The sequence below is a fragment of the Microcebus murinus genome, chromosome 4, assembly GCF_040939455.1.
Source record: "Microcebus murinus isolate Inina chromosome 4, M.murinus_Inina_mat1.0, whole genome shotgun sequence".
In the NCBI taxonomy this organism is placed as follows: Eukaryota; Metazoa; Chordata; class Mammalia; order Primates; family Cheirogaleidae; genus Microcebus; species Microcebus murinus.
The window spans coordinates 50,233,433-50,246,145 of record NC_134107.1 but is presented as its reverse complement, the minus strand read 5'-3'; the positions used below and the strand labels follow the sequence as shown (position 1 = coordinate 50,246,145).

The 12,713-nt window shown below is 51.6% G+C and overlaps 1 protein-coding gene across 1 annotated transcript in view; it reads right to left on the bottom strand.

Moving 5' to 3' along the window:
* GALNT18 (polypeptide N-acetylgalactosaminyltransferase 18) overlaps positions 1-12,713 on the bottom strand; it is a 315,434-nt gene that overhangs the window by 130,624 nt on the left and 172,097 nt on the right. The window contains exon 3 of the mRNA XM_012785619.2: positions 7,232-7,398. Within this exon, the coding sequence (XP_012641073.1) occupies positions 7,232-7,398 (167 nt within the window). The remainder of the gene's footprint in view (positions 1-7,231; positions 7,399-12,713) is intronic.

The following is a 12,713-nucleotide window of genomic DNA, read 5'->3' as shown; positions in this document are numbered from 1 at the left end:
GACACTCTTCCTGTGGGACAGGAAGTGGGACAGAGGGACAGCACGAGGTAGAAGGGGGAGGGAGGAGCCTGGCTGGAGTCAGGAGACCCAGGGTCCTGGCTCAGCTCTGCCGCACACAGACTGTGGCACTCTAGTAGGTTTGTACCCTGTGCAGGTCCTCAGTTTCCTCCCTAGAGCCAACTGGGGTTTAACTGGCTGACCTTGGGTTCTGCTGGCCTTTGCCCATCTGTCTGTCCTTCCAGGGCTGTGGCAGGGGAGGGACAGCTCCCTTCTGCCCATCTCTCAAAGCTCACCCATTGCCGTGCCTCCTCCTGCAGCAGATGTGAGAGGCTTTGAGCGAGCATGGCCAGCATGAAGACCAGATGTGCGAGCAAAGGAGATCCGTGGGCAGGAAGAGAGAGGCAATTCAATCCCAGCCTTCAAGTATGTGACGTGCTGGGAAGGGGCCATTCTGTCGTTTGCAAACAGCAGCAGAAGACAAGCATCAGGCTGGATTTAGGCTGAGCAAGGCACTGCCAACCAAGAACAGAGAGAAATCTCCAGCGGATGGGATATGGGAGTCTTAAAAGAATATTTGATATTACCATTGCTTTGATGTGCTTTTAATCACACAATTCGGATTAATTTTGAAATTTCCAGTAGCATAAAAAAGGGTGTATAATTTTTATGTTTATCAAATGAGGACACAAGATCAAAAAGGAAACAGAAACACCAAGTACAGCAAAGAAAATGTTTTGTTTTTTTTCTCCCAGAAGCATGGAGATGGCTGAATTGTGGGACGAGGTGACTCTGGGACAGCTGGTGAGGGAGCTTGAAAGGGCTGGTGTTCCTTGGGCACCTGCTTGGTGCCAGGCACAGGAATACCTGTGTCACACGAGTGAGCTCTCAACATGCTTAGCCAGGTGCTCGGTCCAAAGTACATGGCCATAGAAAACCTGCTGGAGGACTGAAGAAATGAAGGAACAGATGAATAAATTCATAAGTAAATGAACGCTAAGAGTCAAAGGCAGAGATGACGCTATTGGCTGAAAGTCCTGGTGCCTCCCTCCCTCCCTCTTGAAGTCTGTGGAGGCTGAATCACTCAGTCCCAGCTAAAGACATTGGCCCATTGGGATGCTCTGAGAAGCGTGGTAATTAAAACCAGGAGGCTCAGAGCTGTGTTCCCACCATTTTCTTGCGATAACAAGGAGGAGAGGCAGGGGAGGGGAAACATGGCCTTGGATCTGCAGAATACTTGGGAGGGTGGGTGACATGAAAGGGGGGGGGGGCTCAGGGTTGCTCGTCTGGCTCTGAGGACGGGAATGAGTTCAGGCCAGGTTGAGGTAACAGCAAGAAAATCTCCCCTTCTGCACTACACTCCACCCCACATTCATGACATCTCCCTGGGACGCAGCAGGGCAGTCCCAAGGGCCTCACCCCAAGGAGAGACACTCCACCCAGCTGTGCCAGCGGCCCGAGGCTGGCTGGGGTTGCTGAGGAGGCAGCAGCCTTCCCAGGCCCTTGGCTGCAGCACAGATAGGGGACAGCAGAAGGCCTTAGGAGGCTCATGAACATGCATTCCAGGCCTCGCCCAGAGCTACAGAATCAAAATGCATTTGTTCTTTCGCTGAATCGATAGTTATTGAACACCTACAAGTACCAGGCACTACTCTAGGTGCAGCAGGGGGCGAAACAAACGCCTCTGTCTTCATGGAACGTACATGCCAGTGGAGGGAAATGTGTAAATAAGTCAGGGAGAGTAAACAGGCGGGTACACCGCATCAGACGGCAGGAGAAGGTATGGAGGAAAAGAAAGGCCGGTGACGAGTGACAGGGAGGAGGGCTGCCATTTAAATGGGGCAATTCAGTGACAGCGCTAGTGAGAAGGTGGCATTTGAGCAAAGGCCTAAACAGGCAAAGGAGAGAGCTGTGCAGATGTGGGAGTACGAGCATCAGGTGGGGGAAACAGCAGGTGCCAGTGTCCTGACTCAGGAGCGTGCCTGGTACGATCCCTCATACTTTCAATCAAGCTCAAACACTAAAGCTTGAGACTACTGCAGCCGAGGGACAGCGTGGGACATAGGAGCCAGGCCCCCGAAAAAGTGGAGCTTGTTTGGGAAGCTGCTAAGGGGCAGAGAACAGGAACCAGGGATCCTATGCAAAGACCCCTTGCAGAACCTTCAGCCTCTGGCCTCTGAGAGAGCTAACTGCCCAGGGAGAACTGGGGGAAGACAGTGGTACCTGCCCACCTCTTTGCTGCGTGTCAGAAAGCACAGGCCCGACTCCAACGCAGTGTGCGTGTGGCCGAGCAGGCCTGGGGAGAGGCGAGGCGCCAGCACACGCAGATCTGTCGTGAATGCCTGGGAAGGAAGGCTCAGCAAGGAAGACATTCTGACAGCTCTACCCTCCCGCCTACGTTAGAGCTTTAAACACCAACATCTCTTCCATCGCGTGTTATCTCGCTCGAGCCTCCCAACAATCCCCGAGGTAGGAATTATACATCTCAATTTTATAGATAAGGAAAATAGGGTTCGCAGAGGTTAAGAACACACAGCTAGCAAGAAGCTAGAAAGAGCTGGAACTCAAACACTGGCCGAAAGCCAAATCCTGCGCTCTTCCCACCAGAACACGCTGCTTTTAAATGGTGGCTGCGTGTCAGCCATTGTCATTATTATTATTACCGTGGCTGTTGTTATTTTTATCACTGTCATTTTCGCTCACCCTGAGGGCACCCTTAGCACCCTGCAATGTACGTGGCACTTTCACTCCTGTTACCCTCAGAGACTCTGTGAGCCAGGCAGGGCGGGGCGGGGCCCACTGTCGCCACACGGCGCATAAGCAAAACGATGCCCGGGCACCGTGGCCAGGAAGTGGCCGAACCAGGCTGGAAATCAAGTCCTGTGACGGTGCATCCCCATTTTGTATTTATTCGCAGACCTCCTCGGGGATGGCAGGGTCTAGATCTGATCCATCAATCCATTCACGTCCTTGGCCAGAAGTGTTTGTTGAACTGAGCTGACTTGAAATAAGTGAAAGTCTAGTGCACACTGAGAGGAAGGCCAAGAGAAGTGACGCCCCAAAGTGGAGCCTGCCCAGGGTCTGGCCATGGCCACTTTCCTCCAAGTCAGGCTGGGCCTGGCGCTGGGGCCTTCAGCCGTGTCCTAAGGCCAGAGACGGATCCCTTCCTCTAAGAGCTCTCCCCTCTCACAGGTTCCTCTCAGGCTGGCCTTGGGAGCCCCGTTCCACACAGGGCCCCTCTAGCCAGCGCCAGACCCCTCCCACCATGTCCACTCCCACCCAGGCCCCACCTGCCACGGGTGCCGGGGCTGAGCCTGCCTCTGTGCTCGCACCCGCCGCGGCCCCTCACCGCCTCCACTGTCCCTCCGGAGCGGGAGAAAGATGAGCCCTTTCTTCCCACAGGTAACCTTGCTTCTGTGCCCTGGGTCTCATCTTCTTCTTCCTCCTCAGAGGCCCTGCTCCAAACCTCAGCCTCAGGAGACTCATTAAACCACCAGATTAAATCATGAGAGGCAAGGCCTGGGCCCAATTTCTTAAAAGCTCTCCAAGTGATTCTGATATGCCTTCAGGGTCTCCAGAACAACCTGCCTTTAGAAAAAGCGAGAAGTGGAATAAAATAAAGCACAATAGAACTGAATAGCTTAGAACAGAATATAATGGAAAATAGCAGAGTGCTTTGCACATTAAACTGGTAAGAACTTTTTCTTAAAAGTTTTTTTCACTCCTGTGTGTGTGTGTGTGTGTGTGTGTGTGTGTGTGTGTGTGTGTGTGTGTGTGTATGGGTGTGAGTGGCTGTACCATTCTGGGCCATGATATAAATGCATTCCTTGCTATAGATTATGATAATTTTTTATTTTTATTTTTGGAAAACTTTTCTCCAGTTCTTGCCTGAGCCTGTGATTCTCTTGCACAGTCAAAATCCCCGACAGGAAAATCTCCCCTCACTGCCAGCTCTTCATCTTCATCTGCCCCCAGCATTCCGCTAAGGCTTCCGCTGAGGTTGCCATGGTCTGTACCTTCCAGATGCGGGGGCTTCTTCTCAGACACATGTCCTTCCGCCTGTCTGTGGGTTCGTGAGAGTAGATGACTCTTATTCCTAGAATTCTCTCCATCCGTGGAGACTATGGTGTCTTCGGATTCTCCCCACCATTCTTTGTCTCTCACCTGCTAACCCTCTTCCTCCTGACTCTAAATGTCTTACACTCAGTATTCTCTTAAGCGTCTATTTTATGTCTTCCCTCTCCTCTTTTGACACCCTGTCCTCCCAGTCAGTGGCATTACTTACTCTGTGCACAAGACTCCAAATCCACGATCACACACGTTGCTGTCTGGAGCAAGGTCCTGCAGTGGGCTGGCCGTGCGCCCATCTCTGGAATGGGGTGGGGGACGGGAAGGTAACCCTGCCCACGGTCACTTCTCAGGCACAAAGGTTACCTCTGCAGGCAGGGGAGGCAGGCAAGGCAGACTGTCACCCCCACTTCATAGAGGGAGAAACAGACCCTGAGCGGCTGGGGGATTTTCCATGGTCACTTATCCACAGCAGAGAGGGTCCTAGAATCCACGACTTCAGCCTTCAGTCCAGAGTTCTCTCCCTTCACACCGTGCACTGGAAACTCAACACGCACAGAAAGGAAGCTACATCTGATTCATTAAACTAAAGCTTCTCGACCAGAGCTGTGAAACATTAAGAATGCTTTCTAAAACGGTGATGTCTAGACTCCACTTAGAATCTTCTGGGAGAGCTTTTTGTTTGTTTGTTTCAACTGAATATTTTAAAGTATTAATAATCATAGATTCACAAAAAGGTACAAGAAGCTCCCGTGCAGCCTTCATCCAGCTTCCCCCAATGGTAACACCTTCCACAACCATAGTACGAAACCGAAACCAGGACAGGGATGTTGCTATAATCCACAGAGCTTGTTCATTTTTTTTCTTTTTTAATTTTAATTTTATATTTAATCATATAATTATCTCTTTTTTGTTTTTTCTTGTTCAGTTCTCTCTGGTTACACAGACAGGCACTCCTTTGTGTGCATGTCTAGCTCGATGCAGTTGGATCACATGTGCTGCTTTGTGTCACCCCCACCGCGAGTGAGGCACTTAACTGCACCATCGCCACGACTCTCCAGAGCTCTGGCTTCGAAAGCTCCCGCAGGCAACTCTCGTCTGCATCCCTGACCAAGCACCTCTTGCCCGAGCACTGCCCCTCCTGCCCACCACTCTCAGGCCATCGCACCACCCTCCCCGACTCCTCACTGACCTGCCCTCCTTTGGCCCCTGCCCATCGCCTCTTAGTCAAGAGGTCCAACGGGCCCCCACTTCATGACATCTCTCTGGCCTGCATCTTGCCCTCAATGCCCACATCCACCCACCACCGCTCCAGGCCCCTGACTTCTCGTCTGTTCTGTGCTGCCACAACAGCCTCCTCATCCATGCCCCTCCTTCTAGACGCCCCTCTCCCCAGCCAATATCATAAAGTGTGTCCCAATCTCTCCACTGCCCAGCTCTGCCCCATCATTCCCCCTTAACCCAGAGCTTTCAATGGTCACTGTCATTTACAAAATGAAGTCCAAACTCTTTAAGTTCCAATAGGAGATCTTCTATATCTGACTCGTTTTCTTTATCTAAATTTCTTAAACTCAATATCAGCTATTCCCATATGGCTTAGAGACAAAAGGACATGAGGATGTTCTGGCCCCAGGGAGGAAACAAAAAGCTCCAAGATTGCCTCCTCCTGGGGCTCTGTTCTCACCTCTCTTGTTATGTGAGGATGTGCAGACTGGGGCCTAGGGATGGCTCTTACTTGGGGATGTCCTTGTCCTTGAAGGACGGTTCCTCCTTCCTGTGCCTCCTTACACTGTAAGAAGTGAGGGGTCATCCGAGGTGGGTGCAGAGGTGGGCTGGTCAGGCTGTCTGGTGTTAGCCACCAGGGAATGGGGCTTTCTGAGGCATCCATTCTGTGGGTCCGCAGCTGGGTGACAGTAGGCAGCCATCAGAGACAGGCGCTGGGCCCCTTCCTGCCTCCTTCATGATGGACAACCACCTGTACAGCTACATGGTCTGTTTGCTGCCATCCCTGATGGCTTTTCCTGCCTTCGCATCTGTGGAGCAATAGGAGCCAAGCGATTCCTGAGCAGTGCCCTTCAGGAAGCTCTAAATCCCATTGTAGCGTTGCCCTGCACTTCCTACTACAAGACGACAGAATGAAAACAAAAATTTGCTTTTTGAGATTAAACACATTCCAATTATCTGATATGTTGCAGCTTTAATTGATAACAAATCACAAATTGCCCATCTGAACTTCTCATTACAGCAACCGATTCACTGGGAAATTTACTACCAGACACCAGAGAGAAGGCTCAGAAGATAACACAAGCTCAGTGACTCTACAATACCATGAGGCCCAGCAGTGTATTTTGAAAAATCACTCATTATCAGAGGCACATCCATATAAACGGTCCCATCAAGAACACTGGTTTTTAAAGTATCTCGAAACATGGTTTTCAGGTTTGGAAAATGTTATGGGAGTGGGATATGGGGCTGGAGAGAATCAGAGGCCAAGGAACGTGCACCAAGGGAAAGAGGCAGCTGGTGGTGGCTGGATAAAAGGAGTTAGTGAGGTGAAGGCTTTACCTAGGTGTGTGCAGGCCACCCAGAGCCTTGCTAGGGACAGATGGAACGGAAAGCAGGGGACCCAGGAGAGGCTGGACATTCAACTGCTCCATTGCTGTCGTTGGGTTACCCATCCACTATCACCCCTACCATCAGCACCTCCATGCCCTCCACCACCCACAGCACCACCAACACCTCCACCGTCATCACCACCACTGCTAAGACAATACCAGTGCGCAACCTTCCAGGCAGAGGCCAAGGAACACCACCAAGTGAAATGGTGCTTCATAGAAAAGAGTCGCTGGAAACGTCCACTGTGTGTGTGGTGAGGTGGAGGTCAAGGCCTTCTACCTTGTCATACTGCACTGAAACGTGGGAGGAGCAAGTGGCCAGCCAGTGAGGAGAAGCCTAACGACCAGGCCCCTCTGCGATGCAGAGGGAGCACCTATGATAGTGAATCTTCCAAAGCAGTGGCCACCATGAATTTCTCATCTCCAAGGTGACACCCAGAGAAAAAGAGGCTACAGAGAGCCTAAAGAAAATGAGAACCCGGACACTGAACTGTCCGCTCACATATCAGCCAGGGAGCAGGGGCTGGGCCCCAGGGAGCCCCGACACTCACCGTTGCTGCTGTTGTCATCCACCAGGATGATCTCCTTGAGCAGGTGTGGAGGCGTGCGCTCCATGGCAGAGTGGATGGAGCGCAGCAGCACCGAGAGTGCTTCGTTGACAAAGATGAACACGATGCTCACCTCTGGCAGGCTGTCGGGGAACGAGAGGTTGCGGCACCTGAAAAGAAGGGCCGAGCTCTTAGATCTGTCAGTGGCTCAGCTGCAGTCACTTGGGTACTGACCCACCCCACGTCTTGGCTCCAGCTTTCACCCATGCTCAAGAGTCCAGATTCTTCCCCAGGCCTCTTCTTTGATACACTTAAGATACGCCCTAAGTGTGCAGCAGGAAGGGCCACAACCATTGGAACCAGTGTGCCCCACAACTGAGAGTGAATTTGTCAGTGACTGTTCCAGCTGAGCATGAGCACCTTGTGTAGCATGCGGTAGCTGGAGGGTTGTCTCTGAGTGTTTACTGGAAGAATGACTCAATGTTTCTAAATCCAAAGGGATGGTAAATGCAACGCAAGTAAAGTCTTAGTATCTCCCAAATGGCAACCAACCCCTGGGTGAGGCCAGACTTTAGGCATCCAGCTTCAGGAGAGAAATAAGGCTCCACCCAGAGACTTGTACTCCCTTTCACTCCAAAAGGCACACTGGTTGGCGCCTCCCCTACTGCTCATTCATCCCAGGGAGCCAGCTTTCAGAACCAGGTTGGAGCTAGAGTCAGAGTCTCAACACTAATGATGGGATGGAGGATGGGGGGAGGACCAAGTCCAATCCCATTTCACAGATGAGGACACCAAGTCACAAAGAGGTTGAGTCCCCATCTATGGCAGCACTGTGAGTCTGCTGCCAAGACAGGGTCCCGACTCTGGTCTTCTGACATCTGCACCAGAGTCCTCCCCTGAAAGAGAACTAGCCATGGAAGACACTGCCCCTAACTGGCCCATTTCCCCCTAGCCCCACTGAAACCCTGAAGCCATTTGGTAATCTCCCAAAGCCCAAAGAACTTGAGGCAAACTCATAGAAGACTGCATGCCATTCCTCACGTGAAGAGGAACCCACAATGCTGAAATCAGACCCCATGAGAGGCCAGACAATAAGAAGTGCCATGATTCCCAAGGGCAATTGCTTCCCCTGCAAGCATAGCCTTGGTGGGTAGGAGACCACTGCTGGTGCCCTTCCCTGCCTGAAACTAAATGCTGTTCCAGAGGCACTGAGCTCCATCTTCAGTATAGTTGAATGAAAGCACAGGCAGAAATTACCCCCTGTCCCAGGCTCTGGGCTTGGAGAGGAGGCTGCCCTCACCCACCACCTGCCACTGAAGGCTCCAAAGGTCCAGGGCTGGTGACCATAAGCCATTGCTCCAAAGGCAGAGGTGTGGCCAGGGTAGAACAGGCAATCATGAGCATAATAGCGTGGGGCTCCTGCTTGTCAGTAATTAAAGTGCTGCAGGATAGGAACGGGCCTGCTCTTCCTTAATGAGGAAGGCTGTGGGATAACCAGCACTGAGCAATTTGGAGAAATCACCATGGGGCCTCAGCCTGCTTAAGAGCATGAGATTAATAAACTAAAATCACCGTCTCTATGGTTACAAGAAATTTACAGAAACTTCTCCATTCTATTTCCAGCTTTCCTCTCTCACCAGAGGGGGATGGGGGAAAGAGTTGAGCCTTTTCCCAAATCCACTTCATACTTAGAATTTTAATAAAACCATCAAGTGGAGCAGATCGGTGTAGAATTCACTCTTTCTTGTATTTAATGGAATGAATGCTTATGGAGCTTCTTCTGCCAGGCAGGTACTGTTGCAGGCACTGCGGGCAGAGCAGGGAGTGGCCAAGGTCTCTGTCCTCATGGAACTTATGCTGTGACGGGAGAAACAGATAAATATGGAAGCAAAGAGATGACGCGATGCCATACGAGTGCTAAGGTGAAAGGCCACTGGGGGTGAAAAGACAGCACGGTGGCAGCTGTTCTGGAAGGGTGGTCAGGCAGCCTCTGTGAGGAGGAGAGATTGGATCAGAAATTTAAATGGCAGAGCACACAGCAGTGAGTCACGCAATGTCCTGTGGGGCCGAGGGGATAGTGGTGTGGCCCGAGAGGAGGGAACCAGCTTATTTAACTGCAGTGAAAGGATGGAGATAGGGAGGTGGAGGGAGGAATTTTAATGAGGGAGAAAGACTGGAATAACTTCTTAAGCTCATCAGACCCTTTCCAATTTTTTTTTTTTTTTGCTACTATGAATACAATTTTTATAACAGCAATTAAAACATTTGTGGTTGACAGTCAAATAATTATTCTAGCTAGTACTTATTTATGGTGATCAAGCCCAGCATCTGGGCTTTCCCTAGGCATGGAAACTGACAGAGACTAGTATTAACACACACACACACACACACACACACACACACACACACACACACACACACACACATACACAACTTGCTAATTGCAGTTAAAAAGTAATACCACACATGGTCAAACGAATAGCCCATGGTCTTTATTCTCCTTTCATATAAGTATAATGGGTGGCTCCCAAGAAGGTCGATATATGGGTACAAGTTCACCGTCCTCACCACTAAACACCAGCTATAAAGACTGCGTCCCTGTACCTCTCTGCATGTCCCCAGGGGCTCCTCTGAGTTCTCAGGGTCTCACTACCCAGATCTCTGGGTTGTTCCCAGGTGTTTTTCTCTTCCTTTCTTAATTCTGAATGTAATTACCCAGTCTCTCCCCCTTCCAAGGGGACCCATCTTAATTTTTCCCAGTAACAGCCATGATGGTTTGAGCCGCCGGTCCCTGTAAGCTGGTCTCCTGATGCTCTTTCCCTAAGCAGAATCAAAATGTCATATTTGTTTTATAAGCTAAACCCTGCTGATCGCAATTTTCACATGAAAGACTTTTGAACATAAAGTTTTCATATGAAAACTCTTTTGAACATAACTGAACACCTACCATACGGCATCACATTCGCACTTGTTTACTGTCTCCCTCCGCTGTAATGAAGCCCCCCGAGAGCGGAGGCTTTGTTTTGGTACCAGTCTGTCTCCCAACTGTAGACCATGGTCTGACACATGATAGGTGCTCAGGGAGTGTTTTTGGAATAAAGCAAAGGTAACAGGCTTGCTTATTTGACACACAGCCTACAGGTTACACGCATGCGCATGCCCCTGATATTAGAACGTTTCTTTTTCTTACAAACCTTCTCCCCCTGAAGGAGAGGCAGGTCCTCTCACCCCCAGGCAGCCTCTTCCTCCTGTCCTCCCTTCCCCTGCATTGATGGCCCCAATTCCTCATATTTAGTCTCCTGAAGTTGTCAGTTTCTCTACCCTGTAATTAAGCGATTCCTACAGACCCAACTGCTGACCTCCTTTCACCCTTCTTTTCTCTTCTCTCCCAGGAACTGCTCAGGGCTTCCCTGTGGCAGCACACCATGTGCCTCTCACTCCCCAGCACCCACACCCTCCCTCAGCTGTCACTTGTCCACACCTGAGCCACAGGAGTCCAGGTGAGCAGGCAGGTGAAGGGTAGGCAGGATAAGAAAGACGAGCAGCGGCATAGTTCCCAGGGAAAGATGAGGGCACGCGGGTGCTGGTCCCAGCTCTGCCCCTCCTCGCTGCATGAACACAGACAAGCCACTTCACCCCTCTGCTCTGTGTCTTGGTCATAGAATAAGGGAAGAGGAAGAAGTCATCACTTAGAAGCCTTCCCTTGCAAGATCGAGGGTCTTTTATCTCATGTGGCAAACAGAAGACATCTCATTAAAGAAACAGTTTGCAAACTCTCCTTCCCTCCCAACCGGCACCTTGTTGCCACCAAATGCCAAAAGCAACATCCACTTACAGCCATCCTCACTAGACAGGGTGACCAACTTGTCCTACCTTCCCAGGACCTCCCCAGTGTCAGCACTGAACATCCTTAGAAAAGCAGGGCAGCTGGGCCCTGTGCCTGGACCACAGCTCCGGGGGCAGAGCCGGGCCCTTCCCACAGCTGCCTGCCCCTGCCCTGCGCAGTGTCTGGCAACGGCGGGCGTCCCATTCCACTGGCGTTGCTGAGTAAATTCCCTTTCGTGTTCCCCCGCACACAGGTACACACCACGTCAACACAGTCACGGTTAGGTGAAGATGAGAACTTCATCTCAACACGGATGCAGAACTTACACTGCTGAGGGGAGGAGGCAAAAGAGGGAGAAGACAGCATGCCAGCATGCCTGGCAGATGTCACACGCTTCCTGCCATACCTTCATCGTCATTGTGGGATACCGAACTCAGGGCAGAGGTCTTTGTGCTGCCACCGGGTCCTCCAAAAGGAGTCACCTCCATGAGCTTCACTTGGAGGAGATTGCTCTGGACCCAAGCCCACCACCTCTGCTCGGGAGTCCAGCCACTCGCTTGGCAGTCAGCCGAGTGCTGGCCCTGTGGGCCTTGCCTCTCTGTTCACACTGCTGAGACGTCCTCCCCTAGCACTCAGACCCTCCAGGATGGGGCCACCCACTCCTGCCATGGCCAGGACCCTGCGCCACTCTCGCAGAGCCTCTGTCCCGCCTCTGCAGAGCAGGGCCAGAGGACGTGGACTCCACGAGCCACGCCGGTGTGACCAGCCCTTCCGTGTGGAAGCTGCCTGAGGACCCCTAACTGTATGAGAACAAGCTCTCACTCTTTTTGAGAAGAGGCACATTGTCCTGTGAAATTAAGCCATAAAAAGCTCCCTTTTAAATTCTATTCTTGTTCAAAGTTGAGCCATTTTCCACTAGAGAGAAAAACAAGGAGTCTCTGAGAGGGAGTGATGTGGTTGGCTAATAAGCCGGAATTGATGGTCGCGACAACTCCACTTCATAGATCTCTGCACACACGAGGAGCTGCGGGGACAGGGAGCAGCAACGCAGGGAGCCTCCCTGCAGAGATCCCCGAGATGGTGTTGAGCTGTTTGGGAGGTGGATTTATATCAGGAGCTCTGGTGCTGTCACCTGGGGAGGCAGTGCAGGGCCAAGCTAGGTGCACCCTGGCTCCCAGCTGCCAGGTCAGACCCAAGGCAGCACCCAGACTTCATCCGCTGCCATGGACACCTCATCTTGGACGGCAGGTGCTCCCCTCTCTCTGGCCTCAGCAAATCTGCAAGGTCCCAGCCCATCAGAGCAGATTATTCATGGAGACCACCCGGCCTGGGACTGGCGAGAGTGGGCAGACCTCTTCTAGAATGAAGATCAAAGTAGAATGTGAACTGGGGTCTGTCCCAAGACAAATTGGAAGCGTGGCCTGATGGAGTTGTGGGAGTAGAGAGGAGGGATCCACCTGGACAAAGCAGGTGAGAAGGTGACACTCCCAGGTGACCATTCACCTGAGGGCATCATCTTGGCCCTGCTCTATTCCCAAGCTTTTCCCAGGAGGCCTTTCCCTCAGTGCACAAGGGTTCAGGTATGCCAATAACCACCTGGGCACAAACCCAGGGAGACGATCTGGCCCCAGGACCAGCACTGCCTTCTTGGCCCTCATG